General features: G+C 68.3%; 2 protein-coding genes and 1 long non-coding RNA gene across 5 annotated transcripts; 2 read left to right on the top strand and 1 right to left on the bottom strand.

Moving 5' to 3' along the window:
* On the top strand, window positions 1-1,392 carry LRRC10B (leucine rich repeat containing 10B). Its single transcript, XM_035326678.1, has 2 exons — window positions 1-872; window positions 1,007-1,392. The coding sequence occupies exon 1, from the start codon at window positions 1-3 to the stop codon at window positions 856-858; it is 858 nt and encodes a 285-aa protein (XP_035182569.1). The 3' UTR covers window positions 859-872; window positions 1,007-1,392.
* Window positions 1,393-2,413: 1,021 nt separating this feature from the next.
* On the top strand, window positions 2,414-13,475 carry LOC118167383. Its single transcript, XR_004751109.1, has 3 exons — window positions 2,414-2,425; window positions 7,039-7,045; window positions 13,347-13,475. It is a non-coding gene; the product is annotated as an uncharacterized LOC118167383 (long non-coding RNA).
* SYT7 (synaptotagmin 7) lies at window positions 2,867-17,731 on the bottom strand. 3 transcript variants are annotated; one of them, XM_035326631.1, is made up of 13 exons: window positions 17,421-17,731; window positions 17,155-17,258; window positions 15,739-15,818; window positions 14,365-14,496; window positions 13,638-13,853; window positions 10,996-11,361; window positions 9,608-9,733; window positions 7,297-7,432; window positions 6,648-6,918; window positions 6,321-6,490; window positions 5,632-5,746; window positions 5,331-5,530; window positions 2,867-5,058 (listed from the first exon to the last, which is right to left on the bottom strand). In XM_035326631.1, the coding sequence occupies exons 1-13, from the start codon at window positions 17,668-17,670 to the stop codon at window positions 4,954-4,956; spliced, it is 2,271 nt and encodes a 756-aa protein (XP_035182522.1). In that variant the 5' UTR covers window positions 17,671-17,731; the 3' UTR covers window positions 2,867-4,953. The 3 variants fall into 3 exon arrangements, with proteins under 3 accessions (XP_035182522.1, XP_035182524.1, XP_035182525.1); XM_035326633.1 differs by lacking the exons at window positions 9,608-9,733; window positions 10,996-11,361 and having other exon boundaries at window positions 17,421-17,727; XM_035326634.1 differs by lacking the exons at window positions 9,608-9,733; window positions 10,996-11,361; window positions 13,638-13,853; window positions 14,365-14,496 and having other exon boundaries at window positions 17,421-17,727.
* Between the last annotated feature and the right edge of the window lie 2,767 nt (window positions 17,732-20,498).

Consider the following 20,498-nt stretch of genomic DNA (forward strand, 5'->3'; position numbering starts at 1 on the left):
ATGGGCAGCGGCGGCTCGGCGCGGCCGGCGTCGGCCGAGGGCCCCGGGGGCGCGGAGCAGCGTCTGGAGGTGCGCGGCGGGCGGCTGCCGGCGGCGCTGTGGGCGCAGCGCGGGCTCATCAAGCTGTACCTGAGCGGCGCGGGGCTGCGGGAGCTGCCGGCCGAGCTGGCGGCGCTGCGGCACCTCCGCACGCTGGCCCTGGACGGCAACGAGCTGCTGGAGGTGCCCGAGGCGCTGTGCCGCCTGCCCAGCCTGGCGCACCTCTACCTGGGCCGCAACGGGCTGCGGGGGCTGCCGCCCGCCTTCGCCCGCCTGCAGAGCCTGCGCTGCCTCTGGCTGGAGGGCAACGCCGTGGCACGCTTCCCCCGCGCCCTGCTGCGCCTGCCCGGCCTGCGCAGCCTGCAGCTGGGCGACAACCGCCTGGCGCGCCTGCCCGCCGCGCTGCCCCGCATGGCCGGCCTGCGCGGGCTCTGGCTCTACGGCAACCGCTTCGAGGAGTTCCCCCAGGCCCTGCTGTGCATGGGCCAGCTCCGCGTCCTCGACCTGGACCGCAACCGCATCGCCCGCTTCCCCGACCTGGCCGGCCTGGCCGGCCTGCGCCTGCTCTCCTACGACCACAACCCCGTGCGGCAGCCGCCCCGCGTGGCCGACGCCGTGCGGCTGGTGGGCGACGGGGCGCAGGAGTACATGGAGGAGCGGGAGGAGCGCCTGAAGGGCCTCCGGTGCCAGGATGATAAGGAGGAGGAGGAGGAGGAAGGCGTCGAGGCCTCCCCGGTGGCCCCTGGGGACGGCTCCCCGCTGCTGGGGGACGCGGAGGGCGACGCCGCGGCCCTGCCGGACTCCCCGGGGGAGACGTGAGGCGCTGCGCCGCAGCCGGACACCCCCGGGACGCGCTGCAAAGGGATGGGGAGCCTCCGCCGGGCTGCCGAGGACCAGCGTCTCCTGCCTAGGGCAGGTGGAACAGGAAGCCTGCGACCCCTGCTCAAGGGAAAACAGTCCACAGTTTGCTGGGACTGCAAAGAGCCGCCACCTGGACACACAGGGCTCGTGGCTTGCATCTGCAAGTCCACCGTAGAGCACCCTGCGTAAGCATGGGGCTCCAGCATCGGACAAGGGAAGCCTCCCTCCACCTGACAGGTGGCCCTGCAGACCCCGCTCGCCCACGGGACAGGCAGCCAGGCATCCCTGAGAAGCCAGTGTCCCAGGAGCACAGCTCTGGTGACTTTCCTACAACGAGCTGCAGGTGCCTCACCGCCTCCATGGGTGCCTTTTGCTCCTGGCTCCATGGGGCAAGACAGAAAGGAGCAACGCTGTTTGCGTCTTGGCATGCAGACCCCGTTGCCCCGAAGAGCGTCAAGGATTGAGACAAACGCACAAACCTCTTCTGCACCCAGAGACCCCCCGCCTGCCGCTTCCAGGCTTGGGAAGATGGAAAGCCTCACCTGTGCACCCACTCCCAAGCCTGCGAAGGGGTTCGCCTCTCGGCAGTGGGAAGAGGAGTCCCACGCCCTGCCCAAAATCAGGCTCTGGAGACAGGGCTGCAGGCTCACCGTCCCTCTTCCCCTCCTCAAGCCCCATTTGTACCAAACCCTGGCAATAAAAAGCACAAACCCAGCAAATCTGGTGTGGAGAGGCTTTGGGTTCGGCCGCAGCAGGGAAGGGGGAGGTATCTGGGAAGGGGGTTGAACTCGGTCTGTCAGCGCTGCGCAGCAGGGCCAGCTTATTCCTATTTTTAGGGCTGGATGCGGTCCCGTTCCCTCTGCCCACCCCCGTGCCACCTCTGAGGTCTCGGCTCACCGGAGGGCACAGACCGCGCATCCGCTTTTAATCGCGAGGGGTTGGGCTGGGCGCCCGGCAGCCAAGCCCGCGTGCCCACCACATCCTCTGCCTTCTTTGGGCTTTTTCCTCCGCTTTGCAGCAGGAACCGCGGCTGTTTTCAACGCCATTAAGAAGCTGCTTTCCCTCGAGCAGGGCTGTGCCACCGCCGCAGGGTGACAGCCGGGGCTGCCGCCAGCCTCCCCCCGCAGCGGGGACTACATCCACGGACAGGGTGACACTGAAACGGCACGGAAGGCAACGCTTGCCGAGGGGGTCCCTGCCTCTCCAGTGCCTATTCCCACCCTGGATCCCGATTCCCAGCTTGGGTGTGGGATTTGTGCCCGTCCCGGGCTGGTGTCCGGGACCTGCCACGTTTCTGCTACGCACGAGCCTTCGGGGCTGCTGGCATCTTCGGGAGGCGTGTGTGCAGTGCATCATCATCCATACGTCTGCCTCTATATATATCCCTGCCTCCTCGCAGCTCCCCGCGCACCACGCCGCGTGTCCCCGCCGCAGCTGGGAGCGTGCTGCTATTTCCATCTGCTCCTGCTGACTGCGGGCACAAAGGTGCAGCCACCGGGAGCGCGGCGGCGAGGACGGGCTCCCCGTGACGGGAGCACCGGGACCGAGCGCGTCACCCCGCTCTCCTCCTTCAAAAGACCCCGGTCGCCGGGAGAACCAGGCTCCGGCGTGCCCCCAGCACCCCGGCCTCATCCAGCACCACGCGGCCCCGAGCACATCGCCCCCCGCCAGCCCCACGTCTGGAGTTTCCTTTACTTATTCACGACCAGCGCCCGCTCAATTATTTATCACAGCAACTCGAGCCTTTGTGGTGCCGCTGGCGCCCCGGGCTCGCTGGCAGCCTGTGTACCCCCCGCTCTGGGGACAGGCGCCCTGGCGGGATGGCCCTGGGCACGGTGGTGTTGTACCCAGCGGGTACAAAGCCCCCCGGGGACCCCCAGCCCACCCCCCAACCCACACCCGCTGCTGGCACAGCCACCGGGGGACCGCGGGGCCGCCCCCCCCAGCCCAGAGACGAGGCACGCTGGCAGTTCTGACTGTCCTTTATTACTGAGAGCAGGGGCTGCCTCCAGAAAACGAGGGGCCCCGCTCCCCAAAAATAGGATTCTGCAAAGAGGCGCCCCTGCCTCCGCCGGGGCCGTGCCCCCCCTCTGCCCCCGCCTCCTGGGATCACCCAGTGCGCCCCATCCACAGCACTCCCGCCCCCCGGCCGCCCTGGGGTTTGTGTGTTTTTTTTTTTTTTTTCCTTTTTTTTCATTTTTTTTTTCATTTTTTCTCTATTTTACACACCAGTTGGATGTTACCGTCACATGAAGAAGAGAGATACCTGAACAAGATAACGGCTAAGAGCTCTAGAGTTAAAAATGAACACACAGCCCCGGGGAGCCCACCCTTCCCCGAGGAGCGGGGGGGGGGGGCAGGGGGGGGACGGGCACCCCTGCCCACAGACCCCGCTTGTGGGGACCCCGGCACAGCCCGACGCAGTGCCTGGCACTGGGGACCCTGCCACCCCTTGGCTTTGTGCGCGAGCCCAGCTGCAGCCCCTTCCCCAGGTGCGTGAATCTCCTCTGTTATGTTAAAAAAAGAGAGAAATGTGATAAAAATACAAATGTCCCTAAAAGCGTTATTATTACTGTAGTAGCAGAATTATGACTTCTCTCCAGATTGTCTGAAATGGTCTAACGGGGGGTCTCCGGTGGCTGCTGGACACTTGCTGGCGGCAGGACAGGGACGGTGCCACCGTGTCCCCAGGGCCACTTGTCCCCCAGCAGCGAGTCCCCCGAGGGCAGGCAGCCGGGCGGGGGACACGGGGGGGACAGCATCCCCTTGATGGCTGCTCCTTGTTTTTTTGGGGAGGTCTGGCGCAGGGTCCCCCATGCGATGAATCGACCCCGGTGGCTGGGGCTCAGCCCGAAGGGATGGCACCGATGCTCGTGGGGGTGTCCCAGCTGCGGGGCACCCCTGGGTGCCCGTACCGGGGACGCTGTGACGCAGGGACGACGCTCATGACCCTGCCTGTGGTGCTCTGGGCAGTTGGCACCCCGCTCTCAGGCCGGTCCCCATGGGGGGCAGTGTCCTTGGCACGTGCTGGGTGACACTGTGGTGGCCACAGGAAGACAGGGGTGCAGAGCCCAGCTCCTTCGGTGTCCCCGTGGTGGGCAGGGGGTGGCCGTCCCCTACCTGAGATGGCTGCGGAGGGGGGCAGCAGCCCCACTGCGGGAGGGCTTGGCCGATGTCCCTGGCATGGGGACACCCCGAGGATACACGCACACGCTGGCCACGGCATCCCTGGTGGAGCAGGGAGCCCTGGGGAGGGACACTGAGCGGCGCTGCCTGCCGGTGACGTGTCACAGCCAACGCTGCTGCCGTCCTGCTGCCTCCAACGCCACCGGCCCATGGCAAGGGGAGGACACCCACCGCGGTGACAGCGGGGAGGTGTGGGCACCTTGGGGATGCTGCCGCTGGGTGCCAGCCCCCTGCAGCCAACAGTGGGGACAAGGACACCGCTCTGCACGGCGTGGGGACGGTGGCACCCGCTCCATCCTCACACAGGACCCCCCCGCTGGGCACTCTTGCGGGCCCCGGGCCACCCCGTGAGGAGATGGCCAGGGTGCAGCACCCCTGGGTGCCACCGCGGGGGGGATGCAGTGGCATCAGGAGCGCGGGGGACGTGCCGGGACGGAGGTAAAGCAGCAAACCCCGCTGGATGTGCCCGCTTTGGCTAACGAGCTGCGGCATGGCTTCCGATCCCTGGGGTGCCCCCGGGGCTGGGGGGGTGGGATGGGACGGGGCAGGGTACGGGGACGTCCCCAGGCAGGACGTGTGGCTCCCGCTGGGGTGACGCTGGCAGCTGGGAGAGGTCTGACTGGGCTGAAAGGGGGGAGGCGGGACCCCCCCTCGCACCGGCAGCCTCCCAAAATGTGGGATGACACTGGGGGGGGGGGGGGGGGGGGGGGGCCGGGGGGACGGGGGCTGGAAGCACTCGCGGGAGACCTGCCCGGCGCTGGGGATGGGGACGGGGGCGCTCCGTCCGTCTGTCCATCCGTCCCCCACCCTCCACCGCGGGGCCACCGCCGTCCCGCCCCTGTCCTGCCCCGGGGCCGGGGGGGGGGCTCAGGCTTTCAGCTGGTGCCACTGTGCCACCGCCTGCCGGGGCCGGGCGATCATGTCCTTCCAGTGCTTCACCTCGCCGGGGCCGCTCTTCCAGGACAGGTAGATCTGTGGGGACACGCGCCGTCACGCGCCGTCCCTCTGTCCCTCCGACCCTCTGACTGCCCCCCCGGGGACACCGGCACCTCTGCCCCTCACCCGCGGTGTCGTTTCCCCCCCCCCCTTCCCCGGGTTCGATCGGGTGCTGCCGCGCCAGCGGCTAATTGCCTCTCTGCGGCAATAACGGGGCTGACTGCGCTCGTTTGTCATCGTTAGCCTAACGAGCCGAGCGCCCTACGGATGCGGGGTCCATCGCACCGGTTTTTGGGGGCCGGACCCACCTTGCCGATGACATCGTTGCGGCTCAGCCTGTCCTTGTCCATGACGGTGATGACGATGGTCGTCTCGCGCAGCCGCTCCGTGGGGATGTCGAAGGAGAAGGACTCGTTGAAGACGGGGTTCAGGCACCGCTTCATCACCACCGTCTTCTTCTTCTCCACCCGCTTGTCCTTGTACATCAGCCACACCTTCACGTAGGGGTCTGCCGGGGGGCACAGCGTGGTGCTCAGCCCCGGCCGCGTGCAGGGACAGGGCCCGGCCCCCCGGGTGGGTGTTGGGGGGCGATGCCCGGGGCGCTCGTACCTGACGTGCCCCCGATGTCCATGGCTTTGAGGTTCCGCGCTTTGATGATGTTCACCACGATGGAGTTGGCGGAGGGGTTGTAGCACAGCGACAGCAGCAGCTCCCCACGGCTTCCCTGGGGGGGCGCAGAGGCTGTTAGAGCCCCCCCGCCCTGAGACGGGCTCCCCAAAGGCGCCCGCTCCTCGCTGCGGTGCGCCCAGCCTGGCCACAGCCCCTCCAGGTGCCCAAACCCCTCCACATCCCACCATGGGACCGGGGCGGTGGGCTGGGGACACCCAGAGCCACCCCAAAGGTGGAGAAAAAGGGGCCATCCTCGGGGGGGGGGACACACATTTCTGGGGTGATTGCCAGCAGGACATTTCAGGACCATCCCAAGTGGGACCTTTTTTGGGGCCACCCCCTGCGGGATGCTTTCTGCTCCTGTTGGAGGCAGGAGAAAAAGCAAACTGTAATTTTAGATCTCCCTGAAATATCTCAGCCTGACCCCAAAAGAGACGCTTGGTTTGGGCTCCTTAATGCCTTCCTATCACGGCGAGGTGGGGACGACGAGGCACGAGCAGCCCCGTGTGGACACCCCGCAGGAGCACCCGAGCCAGCACGCGCCCCCGGCGTGGCCCCAGGACTTGGCCCCTTTGGGACACTGCGGGGACAAGGGCAGCCCCCCCGGGGACCGTCCCCACGGGCCTTACGCTGCCGTCGCTGCACGGCTTCAGGTCCTTCCAGAAGGTCTGCATCTGGGTGAGGTCCACCTTGTTGAGGGGGATGGACACCTCCCCGATGGGGTCGTTGCGGCTGAAGCGGTCGTAGTCCAGGACCTGGAGGTACAGCACCCGCTGCACCACCTTCTCGTAGGGGAACCCTGCGGCGGAGACGGAGGCGATGAGGAGGCAGCTCGAGAGCTGGGAGAGGTTCGCACCGGCAGTAGCGGGCGGCCCCGCTCGTCACCGGCAGCCACCGGAGAGCCTGCCCCGGGTGGCAGCCGCTCCGCTGCCATCCCAGTGCCTCCCAGCCCTTACCTTCGAAGAGGAAGGTCTCGTTCCAGTGCGGGTTCAGGTTCTTCCGCTTCACCTTGGTCTCCAGCTTGTGCTTCTTGTCAGGGAGCAGGTAGATCTTGACGAAGGGGTCGCTGGTGCCGCTGAAGTCCTTGGCCGGCAGCTCCTGGGCCTTCATGATCTTGACAGTCAGGGTGGACTCCTGGAAGTTGTAGCCGACGCTGAACTGGATGCGGCCCAGGTTCTCCCGGCTGGAGCCATCGTGGCCCTCATCGTCCTCGGAGCCCGGTGAGAGCTGCGGCGGGGGAAGAAGGGGTCGTGAGCGGCGGCCGTCTTGCTCGCGGCTGTTTCGGCCGCGCCGTGCTGGGCTGGAGCCACAACCACCGCCCTGGAGCTGCGTGCGCAGGGCCCCGAGCGCCGGCGTCTCCGGCTCTGCGGCGGGAGCTGTCAGCGGGCATCAGCCTCTCCCGTCTCCTGGTTCCGCTCCGCGGGGACGGGGAGCACCAATTAGCCAAATCCCTCCTGACAGCCCGTCCGTCACGGCCCCGGCACAGCTCCCCGTGACGGGGACTCAGCAGCGTGGGTTGGGACTGCCGGGGCGGTGCAAGGGGATGCCCAGATGGGCGCAGGCGAGGGACGGAGGCCAGCGGCCCTGCCCACCCGTGGCACCCACCATGAGCATCTCGCTGGTCAGGGAGTTCACCAGGTCGGAGACAGAGGAGCGCGGCTCCGTCTTGCGGTCGGACTCGTCGTTCTGCGTCTGCCCAGGCACGGGTGCGGTGTTCACCGCCTTGCCGCCGGCTGGCAACCTGGGGAAAGAGAAGCAGCGCCCTAGAGCGGGGCCGGGGGGGCCCCGAGGAGATGCCCGCAGCCTGGGGTGCCCCGGTGGGCCGGATCCAGGCAGAGCCGGGCTGCGGAGATGCCGGCCACCCACAGCAGCCTGTGGGCATCCCTGGTGGTGCCAGCCCCGGTGCGCAGCTCAGTCCCTCACGGCCAGCTCACCGGGCACACCGTCAGCCCGGCAAGGCGCAGCCACCGCCCCCGGCCACCTCCTGGCCCCAGGGGTCCTCTCCAGCACTCCTGGCTTTGGCTGCGCCCACCCAGTGCTGGCCGTGTGGCCGAGCCCCGGTGCTCAGTGCCTGGCTGATAAGCATCCCCTCTCGGGTCACCGCTGACCCAGGGCCACCTTCCCTGGTGTCCTGCAGCCGGAACACCCACCCCGTCTGTCCCCGTACGGGTCTCGGGCGCCTGTCCTGGTGGCTGCGGGGACGCCGGGCATGGGGCCGGGGGGAGCTGCGGACGGACAGAGCAGCAATGGAGGCGGGTGGGCACACACCGGGACCACGCTGCCGTGAGGCACAGGGACAACGGGGGACACAGGCACACGGCGGCGGGGACAGACCTGAGGAAGGAGGGGACGTGCGCGCGCACACGCACTTGCGCCCCGGCCGCGGGGATGGCACGACTCCAACACAAGCCAAGGCGCGGGGACAAACTGACAGACGGACAACAGGCGCAGCGCCAGGACGCACGGACCTCGGCAGCGCTGACCCCGGGGTGGCAAAGCCACGCATGCACACAGGACGCCCACCGACACGGCAAGCACACGCAGGCACGCGCCAATGGAGACGCCGGAGACCTGGGAGCAGTGGGGATGGAGGCGGCGCCGGGGGCGGGGAGCTGAGGGCAGCCCCCTCACACAGGTGTGACGGCGCACGGGGAGGATGAAGAAACTGAGAGAGCTGGAGAGGCAAAGTCAGGTTAAAAACAGAGTGAAGGCGGAGGAGAGACAGCGGCGGCGGGGCCGGGCGGGTGTGGTGTCGCTGGAGCTGCCTGGGCCGCGATGTGCACCAGCGGCGGTCGTGGGCCAGCAAGAGAAAGGGAGGAAGAGCAAGAGAGAGGAGGAGGAGCAGCGTCTTCCACCACGGGATGGCCGGCCTGGAGGGAGGGAAGGGGAGAGAGAGGAGCAGGGTGGACAGAGAGCTTGGCCAGAGGCACAGGAGACGAACCGAGGCGCTTGGCTGGAGCCACTGGGGATGGGCTAGAAGGAAGAAGCCAAGAGATGGGGACGGAGGAAACGTTTCGAGGCGGAGGAGTGCCGGTGGGGAGCTGTCCCCCCCGCCGGCCGAGCCCCTCGGGGCCGAGGGGGCAGGGGAAGGAGATGGAGGCATGACGGCCATGCTCGCGCTGTGATGGCGGGGACGGGGCTGCGAGCGGCTGCGTGGCGCTGGGTCGGGGGGGAAGTGCTAAAACATGGAGCGAAACCGAGCCGAGCAGGGTAAAAATAGCCGGTGGGCGAGAACGGAGCCGGTTCATTAACACGCTGATCACGCGGGGAGGCAGCACCCGCCTGCTTCGCACCTCCCCAAAGACGGCATCGACACCGCCCGGGGCTGCTCTGCTCCTCGCCGCTCGGGTCCGGCCGGGCTCTGCCACCGGCGCCAGCCGCGGGAGCTTTGGGCAGCCCCCGGCAAGGAGCCTGGTGGCTGAGCTGCCCCCACGTCCCAGGCATGCTGCCCACCCCTGGGCACCGGTGGCGGATGAGAAGCGCGTTGGGATGCGATGCGTCTCAGCTGGCAACGCTTTATGGGGTCCCCGCCAGCCTGGCCGCGCCGTGCCCGCTCCCTGCACGCCCCCGTTCTCCCGGCGCGGCGTCTCTGCCCTGCTCGGTGCGACGGCCGCGCCAAGCCCCCCGGCATGCAGACAGCACGACGCTGGCGGCGATGAGGATGGGGATGGACGGAGGGAAGGCGGGGAGGGAAGGAGGGGGAGGAAGGGGTCGGGGTCTGCTCGGCGTCGCCGCTCCAGTGGCAGGACCGCGGGGGCCGGCGAGGAGAGCTGCCAGCGTCTGCAGACGTCGCCGTGCCCGCTGCCTGGCCGCTCCAACCTGGGCGCTCCGCGAGGCCGGCCTCCTCCTCCTCCTCCACCCTGGGTGAGGCCCTGGTCTCCTCCTGCTGCGGGACTGCCCTCTTCCTTACTCATACCTCTTGTCCCCCTGAGCGTTCGGCTGGTTCGGCTGCGTCCCAGCAGGTTGCAGGTCGGGGATATTGGCAAAGTCATCTTGCTCTGAGAGTCCCAAAACCAGGGATAACACCACCATCCGGCCTTCCCTGCCCAGGCGGCCCCGCACGCGGGGAGGAAGCAGAACGGGAGAGAGAGAAAGAGAGAGGAGAACACAGCGTCAGGCGGGGGACCCGCTGCAGCGGCGGCCCCGCGGGCAGGGACAGCCGGGGACGGCAGCGTGGGGAGCACTCCACCACCGGCCCCTGCGGAGGAAACAGCGTCGGGGACGGGCGAGGGCTGTGGGGAGAAAGGTGCTGGCTCCCGCCCAACTCGCCCCCGGCACCACGGCCACCCCTGTCCTCGGCCGGTGTCGCCAGCACAGCATCCCGGGGCCCGAAACTGCACCCGCGCGGTGGTGCCGGGAGCCGGGCGGGAGGGTAAGCAGAGCAAGGAGCAGAAGCAGCGTTAATGGCTCCGCAGCGCGGCGGCGGTCAACGGCAGCGGCTCTGCGGCGGGGAAGCGCCGCACGCTCGGCACGGCCCTGCTCCGCGGGGCCCCCCCGGCAATTAGGGCTGGAACCGGCGACAAGGCTGGGTAAACAGAGAGGAACACGACCCTGGGGATGGCTAATGAGCCTCATCTATAAATCAGGAGCCCGGCAAATGGAGCCGGCGAGGAGGCTGCTGGTGGGAGCAAACAGGCGGCGCGGCACGGCGGAGAGGGGCCGCGGGGCTGTCCCAGCTGTCCCCACCAGCGGTGAGAAGGGGACAAATGAAGGGGGGGGGGGGGGCAGCTGGGAGGGACCCCCAGGGTGTCGGGGGCCGGCGGAGGGCACCGTGGGGAGGACAGAGGAGGAAGGAGGGGACAGAGCGTGCCGAGCAGCGGCGGGGTCATGTGCCGAGATATGGGGACAGCGCGGGGCGCAGATTAGTCCTCGCCGCTGGAGGCTGAAAAGCCAGCGCCGATAGGGGAGCTGCGTGTGAGGCAGATTAAAGATCACACGCCTCCGGCGGCTCCCACCCGGCTGGCTGCCCGTGCAGATCGCAGCCCAGGCGGAAGGCAGGCGGGCAGGCGGCGATATCGGGGCCGCGCAGCCGGTCGCCCTGCGCGGGGGCTGCCCCACCAGTGTCACCCCCACCGCCCCGGGGTCGAAGCCAGAGCATCGCTGCATCCCCGCGCTCCCTGTGGTGCTGCGGGTGGCAAAGCCGGGGTGGGAGGCAAGCTGGGGGAGTTTGGGACCCCCTTCCCCAGCCCCCCGGGAGGCAGCGATGGGACAGGGGGGACCCGGGGCTCGCCGCCAGCCGCGCGCAGCGTTTACCCGAGCCTGGAGGCACCGCCGGGGAGAGGAAAGGACCGAGAGCGAACTTACAGGAAGGACTTCATGTCCAAGCCGCGGTTGCGGATTTGCCCCACCACGTGGTCCCAGCTGCCGGGGTTGGAGCGGCTCCGGCCACCAGCTGTCCGATGCTTGGAGCCGGCGGCGATGCCCTGGCGCCCCTGGCCGCCGCGGGAGCCCCGGGGGTTGCCGGCACCGGAGGAGCCGCTGTGGGCCTGGAGGTGGCCCAGGCTCTGGCTGGTGGTGGGCTGGCTGTGGTTGCCTCGCTGGTGCTGGCTGAGGGGCTGCTGCAGACTTTGCTGGCGCATGAGCGTGCGGGGCCTCTGGCATTTGGGGTCGCCTGCTGAGGTGGGGATATACTCAAGGGTAGTGGCTGTGGACAAGGTGGAGTCCTCGAAACTTAGGGAGAGGAAGGGCAGAGGAGAGGAGAGAAAGGAGAAGAAGGTGAAGGGGCAAAATTGGAGGAAGGAAAAGAAGAGAGTTAGAGAGAAGATGCCCCAGCGCAGGGAGCGCTCCGGCAGGGGCCAGCGGCTGCAGCGAGCGGTTCCTCTGCCTCCCGGCCGCGGCACGGCCTCCCCGGCAGTGCCGGGCTCCCGCGCTGCCGCCATCTCGCCGGCCGCCCCGCTGCTGCCTCCCGGGCGCCGGCGGCGAGGGGCTCGGTGCCCTCCTGCTGCCGCGGCGCCTTCCCAGCGTGCCGGCCGACCGACCTCGTCTGCGAGCTAATTAGGCTGCTGCGTGAAGGCGAATCCCTCGGTGCCCGCCTGGCGCCCGCTCACGTGCTGCCAGCCAGCCAGCCCCGTCCCCGTCCCTCCCAGCCCAGCACCCAGCCCGTGCCGCGGGGTCTCACAGCCTCGCCGTCCCCAAAGCACCGTGCCGGCTGCGGTCCCTGCAGCGATGGGGACTGAGCCCCAGGACAGCGAGCTGGGTGTCCCCGGGGCCAAGCCAGGCAGCAGGGGGGCGGTGGGGACGCAGCACCGCAGAACACGGATGGGCTTTGCCCCGCCAGTGAGGGGGGATGAGCAGGCGAGCGGCGGGGATGCCCATCACTGCCCACGCAGCCAGCCCCGTGCCGGGGCTGCGGGCACACGGGGCGCAGCCAGCGCAGACCCGGGAAGGAGTGCGATGCCCGTGGAGCCTGCGGAGCTCATGGCTTGTACCAGCGGTGGGACAGGGACGGGGACAAAACGCGTGGCCGGGTGCGCGCCTGGCCGCACCGCAGGCGTGCATAGCGGCTCGAGGGAGACGCAGCGCGGACAGCGGGATTTTGCAGCAGCCGCCCAGCCCACCAGAACAAGGGTTGTGCAGCCCAGCCAGCCTGGCAAAAGCCCTCTGGGGGTCCTCGGTGCACCGGGAGCCCCCCGGCACAGGAGAGTCGCCTTCAGCAGCAGCCCCCCCACCACAGCCCCGGTCCCTGCGCTGCCCTGGGGCTGGCCGGGCGATGGCTGCAACCGTGGGGTGAAGCTGTGCCGTCGTGCATCGCAGCAGTGGGGAAACAGAGGAGGGGAGAATAAATAAATAAAAAAAAAGAGGTGAAGAAAGAGTGAGAGGTGAGAGAAAGAGAGAGAGAGGGAGGGGAGTGGAGAGCTGGGACGGATCCGGCCCCATGGCCGGGACCTGGAGGCACGCGGGGTGTTGATCCTCCCCCGCGCCTGCCGCCGACCTCCTTTCGGTTTCCTATCAAATCCTAAATTAGTTCAATTTACAACCTCTCCGTCACAGGAAACTAAATCTGGCTCTGCTCGGCCCTGAGCCAGCTGGAGGCGCGGGCTCTGCCAGCACCATGCCATGCAGGAGCCGGCTGGGGACGGGGCACTGCAACCCCCTTAAGCCCCCCAAAACCAACCCCCTGTCCCCAGCCTGGGATCCCTGGGGCCACCGAGCGGCCGTAGGATGGTGGCACCGGGATGGCACAGCAGCCGGCTGCCGGCACGGATCACACCCGGGATGCCCAGCACGAAAGAACCCCCCCAAAACACCTGAAACGCAGCAAAACATGACCACGAGCGGGCTCTGCGGAAAAGAGGCTGAACAAGCCTGCAGGCATCACAGCCGTCCCCTTCACTCTGCCCCTGCCGGACTGTGCGAGCGGAGCCCGTGGTGGCAGCTGTCTGTCCGTCCATCCGTCCGTCTGCCTGGCTCCCGGCCCCCCGCAGCCCCTGCCTGACTCCCTGCCGTGGCGGTGCCGAGCCGCCCGCGGGCGCGCGCTTGAGCAGCAGCGGGGCGCTGCCTTTCCTCAGCACGCCCCGCAGACCCCGGGGGGGTTCCCCTCTCCGCTGGCACGGAGCCGTCCCGTGCCGGACCGTGTCCTTGCGCTCTCCTTCCCCTCTCGCCTCCCGGTGCGTCCCAGCACTGCCCGGCGCTGGGCTCAGCGCCCGAACGAGCAGGAGTCCTACACCAAGGCCGTTTTTTCCCCTAGCCCTGATAACGCTCGAGCTGTGCCCAAATCTGCCCCAGCATCAGAGCTACGGGCCAGGTGCCGGCGCCAGGTCCCGCAGCGGCACCGCGGGTAGGAGCAGCGCCATGTGGGGACGGGGCTGGTGCCGCCGCGCATCCCCACGCCATCCCCGTGCTGTGGGGACACGGCTCCTGCCCCAGGGCCGTCACCGAGCTGCTGCCCCCAGCCCGGGCACCCATCCGGGGGGGAGGGCTGTGCCGGAGCGTGCGTGCTCACTCACTTGGACAGGCTGAGCTTCCCTGCGGCCAAGTGGCTCTGCACCGTGTGCCAGCGGCCCCTCGCCGCCTTCCCCATGCTGGGCTCGCTGTGGGCAGAGATGCTGCTCCTCATGCCGTCCTCGCCGCCGCGCTGCTTCTCCCCGGGGCGGCCGTCGCGCTCCCCCGCCAACCCCGCGGTGGCCGACGCTGTCAGCTTAGCCCCTGATAACAGAGAGCCACTGGGCCGGGCCGGCGGTCGGACCCCCCCAGGACGACACGAAGAGGGGCCGGACGGACAGACGGACGGGGGGGGGAGCCGTTTTGGGGGGGGGGGGGGGGGGGGGGGCACGCGGAGGGGGGAGAGAGAGCCGGAGGTGGACAGACAGACAAGAGACGGACAGACAGAGAGAGAGAGAGAGAGACATCAGCACTGCAAAAAAAAGAAAAGGGAGGCCCCTGGCCGGAGGGTGCGCGGGGGGGCTGGTGGAGGTGGCAGAACCAAAAAAGTCCAAAATGAAGGGGGGAGGAGGCGGGGGGGCCCCGGGTCCTGTCCCGAACGCGCAACCCCAGCCCCTGCTGCCGGGGGGCCCCGGGGAACCGGGGAGCGGGTGGGGGGGGGTTGCTCGTCTCCATGGGGCTGCCCATGGGGGGCCGGGGGGAGGAGGAGGAGGAGGAGGAGGAGGAGGAAGGCGCGTGGGTGCTGCCCATGTACTCACTAGACGCGAGCAAGCCCGGTAAGGAGAAACTCACTTGAGGGAAAGGCGCGGGTCACCGTACGGGGCGTAAGGTGAAATGTTTAGTATAAACTCCTTGGGAGGGTACGAGCTCCATTTCTGCTGCACTGTGTTGTCATTGTTATTCCAAAAGTCTCTGTCTAGATCGCTACAGCGGCCGGAGACGAGGGGAGAAAGAAGAGGGAAATACAAGAGAGAGAAGCTGAATTCCTGCCGGGGGGAGCGCAGCCCCCCGCCCCCGGCCAGCCGCTGCGGCCGAGCCCTGCGGAGAGAAACGGACAGGCGGACAGGCGGAGAGGGCAGAGCTGCGGAGAGACAGGCTGGGAAGGAGAGAAGGACGCAGAGGGGTTAGAGAGCTGCCGGCGCTGCGACCCCGCACGCGGGCTTGGGCAGGGGGCCGCATCCTGGCGTCCTCGGCAGCCGGGTCCAGAGGCTGATGCTGTGCCTTGAGAGGGGGGTGGGAGACGAGCGGCGGTGACGGGAGGGGCTGCGCCCGGGTACCCCGTTGCTGGGACCCCCCCATCCCCTCCCTTTTGCCGGTGTGGGGAGATGGGAGCAGATCCCGAGCCTCCCACTGCCACCACCACCGAGCCATGGGCATCAGAGGCAGTGCTCTGCCCTCGCGCAGGTCCCAAGATGCTGCCGGCTGCACAGGCAGAGCCGCGCGGGATGTGGCCCCATCCCGGATCAGGATCTCCGGTGTCTGCACCCCACTGAGGCCGGGGTTTGCGGAGCCCTGGTCGGGACCGTGGCAGTTTTCTGCCCAGGGCGAAGTGTGCTCCGTCCCCACGGCGCCGCACGGAGCCAGGGGGTGCAGGAGCAGAGCCGGGGGCCCCTGGCTGCCAGCCCCCCACACGCACCCCGACTGCGCGCTCCCTGACACGCCCCTGGTTGTCCCCGCTCTGCAGGACACTCCATCCGTGGGGCAGGGCTCAGCGTGCCCAGCCCGGGGACACCCCTGGGGACACCCACACCAAAGGCAAGCTGGCAGGGGCACCCCAGGGTGCTGGAGAGAGGCGCAAGCCCCCCCAGTCCCTGAGACCCTCTCCTGCAGGGGCTGGGGGACATGGGAACACCTCCGCCCTGACCGAGGGGCCGATAACTCCCCATGGGTGACTGCAGGAGTGGGGGATGCTTTGGCACGGCACGGGGACCACCCATCGCCCAGTGTCCCCATCCTAAAATCAAGCCCGCGGGAGAGAGCTGGGCAAGCGTCTGCCGATGGGAGCAGAGGGGACAGGGGGACAGCCACCTCTGTCCCCAAGGAGGGTCCTTCCGCGGCTGGGAGGGTCGGGGCACCTTGATCCTGGTGTCCCCGCACAGGTGACGACGGGCAGGGCGCTGTGTGGCACTGCAGCCCCTGCCCCTCTCCCCCCGCCCTGGCACCTACTTGATGGTTTTCTTCTCGCTGCGGCCTCGGCTGGAGTCTGGGGTCCCCACGGTCTCCAGGGACGTCTTGTAACGCTTTCCCTATGGGGACAGCAGAGCGTCAGGGGCAGCAAGGAGCCCCCCCCATGGCAGGGGGAGGGCTGCACCTCGTGCCCTCCGTTCCTTTGGCACCAATTTTCACCCTTGCCTTCGCGGCCTCCCGTGGGTGCCACCTGCCCAGCGGCTGGCTCCGTCCCCATGCTGGGCACCACCCCCAGGACGGAGCAGCAGCTGCACCCTGCGCCCCGCCACAGGGCAGGAGGGTGTAATTTTAGGCTTAATTGAGGTTGGATTAATTGAGTTCACCTTCCCAGCAAAAGGGAAGCGGTGCCATATGCTAACAAAGCCGCGCTCGCTCCTAACTGGGGCTTGTAATCAGGGCGCTGCGCTGTCATTTCCTACGGTGGGTTCGGCGTGCCGCTCTCTTCCAGAGCGGACAAGAGCGCAATTAATGCTGATTAGTGAACGATTAGGAGCGGCGCTGCAGGTGCCCGGAGACTGCAGCAGGACAGGAGAAGGGCTGGGGGCACAGACCAGTCCCCACCACGGCACCCCCGGGGCCTGTCCGTGGCACGGTGCCCACGGGTGCCCCGCCGCCACCGTCCCCCGAGGGCTGCCAGCACGGGGCTGGCGGCTCAGCCGGCTTGGCCATGGCTCCCGTGTGCCATCGAGGGCTGGGGACACGGCTTCCAGTTCCCATCCTGGATGTATTCCCGGCCAATTTCTACTTCTTTGCTCCTCTGCCAGCTTTGCCCTTCTCCTCCCACGTTTGGCGCACGGGCACGCTCGTGGAGCCGCCGCCTCGCTTTGCGGGCAGGTTTGGGTCCCCCTCCCGGCATGGCTCTGCCTGGGGGGGCTCTCCCGTGCAGGGAGCCGCAAGAGAGAAACCGCTGCCTTCGGAGCACTTGACCCAGATTTGGATCTCGTCGCGAAGAAAATGCAGTCAGGGCCGGGCAGGGTGGTGAGGGGGCTCAGCGACGCCGGGCGCCCCGGGGTGCGGGAGGTGCTGGGGGGCACAGCCCACGGAGGGGACGGGGATGGGGACAGGGATGGGGACGGGGACAGGCTGGCTGCCTTCCTGCTGGGCTCTAGCAGAAAAGAGCGCGCCGAGCAGGACAGGGGCCAGATCTCTGCAGCTTGTCACAAGCGTGTATCTATACGTATTTGGAAACTTCCCTCCACGCCGCACAAACAGTTTCACCCAAACATTTAATTATCGCCTTTCCTAAAGAGCAAAATAAAAGCTGCAGCCGGCGTCGCCGCAAACTGTGCTCGGCAATGGGCTCTGCCTGCAGGCAGCCCCGCACCCCTCGGCCCCCCGCGGGGCACGGCCACCCCGCGGCCCCCCCTGCGGGCACCCAGCCCCAGGGCCACTTACCAGTCTGCGCTGGCACCACTGGCAGATGCCACACAGGACGATGGTGACGCTAAGGCTGACGGTGATGATGGCTGAGACGAGGATGACATCGCGGGAGGGGGCCCCTGTGGGGGAGCAGAGCAGAGCTGAGGTGGGGGGGACGGGGAGGGACGGCCCTTCTGGGGACCCACAGCTGCCCTACGGCACCCACGGCCACCCCAGGGCACCCCGGCTCTGTCCCCTCGCTCTGTCCCCTGCGTTGCAGCCCGAGAGCTCCCCACACTCTCCCCTCTGGTCAAACGGCCAGGGGCCATGGCACAGGGACCCCCCCAGCAATAAATGTGATATGGGGACCCGGACACGAGAGGGGAGGGAGACACCAGCACCGTGTGGCAGCCCTGGCCGAGAGCCCCTGGTGCCACCCCGCTCCTCCCCACGCCCCTCTCCGCTGCAGCGTGGGGGTTTGGTGGGACCCCAGCCCCGCTGAGGCCCACCCCTGCGTAGGCCCCCCCCGAGGTGGCATCCGTGCCGTGACATCCCCGCTGCCAGCGTGGGGTGGGGACCGGCCGCCGCTTGCGCCCCGGCCAGCGGTGGGAAGCAGCGAGGCCGGAGCGAGCGTGCCCGTAGCTGTGCTGCAGTATAAATATTAAACAATAATCGTTAATAATTAATTCGCCCGCAGACCTTGTTATTGTAATGAAATTTGCCAGCGGCTCAGGCGCTCGCATGAGTCAGAGAGGCTGGATCCAGCGCCCCGGCATCCCCCCGGTGCGTGGCGGGGACCCCGCTCCCACGCCTGCCGCCCGGAGAAGGACGAGGGGTGGCAAAGTGGCCCCAGCGCTGGTGGCCCCCGGCCTCGGGGGGGAATAAAACAGAGAGGCAGGGGTGAGGGTGGCAATGAAGAGGAGTTTTACAATCGCCCCAGGAGCGGCTGCCTCGGACGGAGCTGTGCGCCTGCTGGGGCTGCGAGGTGGCAGCGCCAGTCCCGGGGCGGTGGGAGCGGGGCTGGGGGCTCCCTGTGGGCTGGGGTCCCGGGACCCCCGGCAGCCCCAGCCCACACACACGCTGCCTCCTTCCAAAACCAGGCCGGGGGGGCTCCAGCGCTCGGTCACGAGGACCCGTGAATAAAACTTGCTTAGCAACTGTTGCCTAGGAGGGAATTTGGGACCAGCCCTTAATTTCAAACATTTATAAACTGCAGCCAGAGAAGCTGCTGGGGGCGCAGAGCACTCGGCATGGGTTAACTGCGCAGCCTGGTGTGGGCAGGGACGGGGGCCAGCTCTCCTTCTGCCCCCCAGCTCACCCTGCCACTGGTCCCCGCGGCCCTGGGACCTGCTTGGTGACACGGTGACACGCGGGACACCTCACCTGGCGCTGCACCAGACCCCGGGCAGGGGAAGTGGCATCCCAGTGCTCCCAGTCCCCAGCATCCCCGCGCCCTGCCGGCCCCCCCAGCAGCTGGGGCTGAGCTTCTGCCCCATCCCTGTGATGCCCCCGGCCACCATGTCCCTTGTGTGTCCCCAGGGGAAGGGAGGGGGGAGCCAGGCGGGACAGCGAAGGGCTTTGGGAAGGCTCAGCACGCCCTGAGCAAGGCCAGGCTGGAAAATGCCAGCTCAGCTGCTCCAAAAGCGGCGAGCTAATGGATGCGGTGACAGTGACCCCGTGCCGGTGGCGGCTGTGACCCCCCCCGGCTTAGCCAGCAGGTTCAGGAGATGCCACGGTGCTCGCAGGGTCAAGTTCATCTCCAGTATAATCCGGTAAAGGGAAATAAAAGGGGAGAAGAAAAGCGGGAAGGGATGTGCGCTGCCTGCGCCGGGGAGCCCGGGCTGTGAGGATTATCCTGCTTAGGAAGGAGAAATTGGGGATGCTGTCACCAAGGGGACTTTGGCTCCTGCCAGCGCCACGCAGTGCCGATGCTCGATGCCTGCCCCGGTGACACCAGCGGGGACCTGCCCCCCCTGTGGGGCCACGCGCCCCCGGCACCAATGGGGAAACGCTAGCCTCTGCTGCAGCAGAGGTTTAAATGACTTGTTTTCTGGGCAATTAGCGCCGCTTAATTAGACAGAGAAGCTGAGCTCAGAGCTCCTGGCTCGTCCCCAGCCACGGGTGCTGCCTGGGGCGCAGCAGGGTGGCGGGGCTGGGGGTGGCACGTGTGGGGACACAGCCCCGCGAGCGGATGGCAAACACAGCGCTGCTTTCTCCACGGGTCTCCTGCGTGTGCCCGCGATGGAAAGGGCTGGGAGCAGGGGGCCAGGGCTGGGGGAGGGGGGGCTGCAGAGCCACCAGCCACTCCCGAGCACGAGCGAGCGCACAGGGAAATGTGAGAGGGATGATGGTTTCCTAAGCGCCGCGTGAGCCGGAGATGCCGTGAGATCGGCCCGGCGGAGGCGAGAAGTGCTGATGCCAACGGATCTGACACGCAGCGCTGCCGGGGGGGTGGGAGGGGGGACAGCGGGTGCTGGTGCTCCCCGGCCTGGGTGGCACTGCATGCCTCAGTGGCCCTGCGCACCTCAGCTCTGCAGGACAGGCTTCGCTTGAGCTCGGCACAGACCCAGACCCCAAAAGCCCCCCGGGGTCACCAAGCTGCCACCACACACCGCTGGCCCTGGGCAGTGCCTCCCGTGTGGCAGCGGGTGGGCAAAGTACCTGCAAGGGGCACCTGGAGGGATCGTGGCTCCTGGCTGCTCTCTGCGGCGGAAGGAGCTGGGCAGCTCTCCCAGGGACAGAAAGGGCTTGGGCGAGCAAGGAGTGGGTACGTGCCAGCAGCATCCATGGGCTGGCTCTGACCTCTGGCGCCTGCTCCATGGGTGCCCTGTGGATGCCCACCCCGCACAGCCCCGCAGAGCTTTGTTTTTGGGTGCAGAGCCCGGGGAACAGCCAATTTCCCAAACGATTCCCGGAGAGGAGAAACCAAAGCTGTGCAGAGCTTCCCCCCCCCCCCCCACCGGCTTCCAAAATCCATCCCCACCCCACCCTGCCTGCTGCGCTCTCGGGAAGCGCCATCAAAGCCTCTCCCGCAGCCGGCGTGCCACAGCTCCTCACAGAGAAACTTCTCCGCGTGCCAAGCCGCCTTCCGCCACGGCGCGGGTGCCCAGCGCGCCCGCCCCATGCGCCAAGCCCCGCGCCAGCCCCGCGCCTCGCCAGCCTGGCAGCGGAAGCGCACGCGCTCGCGGAGAGGGGGAGCGGGCGAGGGTGCCAAGCAAGCCGTGCCTCGCAGCCTCAGCAGGACACGATGCTGAGCCCAAATGCGGGGAATGGAGAGGGGACACGGCAATGACGAGGAGCAGAGGGAGCCTGATCCTGTCCAGCACAGCCTCGGAGCGTCCCTGTGCTCCGCGGGAGGGCTGTGCCGTGCCGTGCCAGAG

Source organism: Oxyura jamaicensis, chromosome 5 (genome assembly GCF_011077185.1).
Source record: "Oxyura jamaicensis isolate SHBP4307 breed ruddy duck chromosome 5, BPBGC_Ojam_1.0, whole genome shotgun sequence".
In the NCBI taxonomy this organism is placed as follows: domain Eukaryota; kingdom Metazoa; phylum Chordata; class Aves; order Anseriformes; family Anatidae; genus Oxyura; species Oxyura jamaicensis.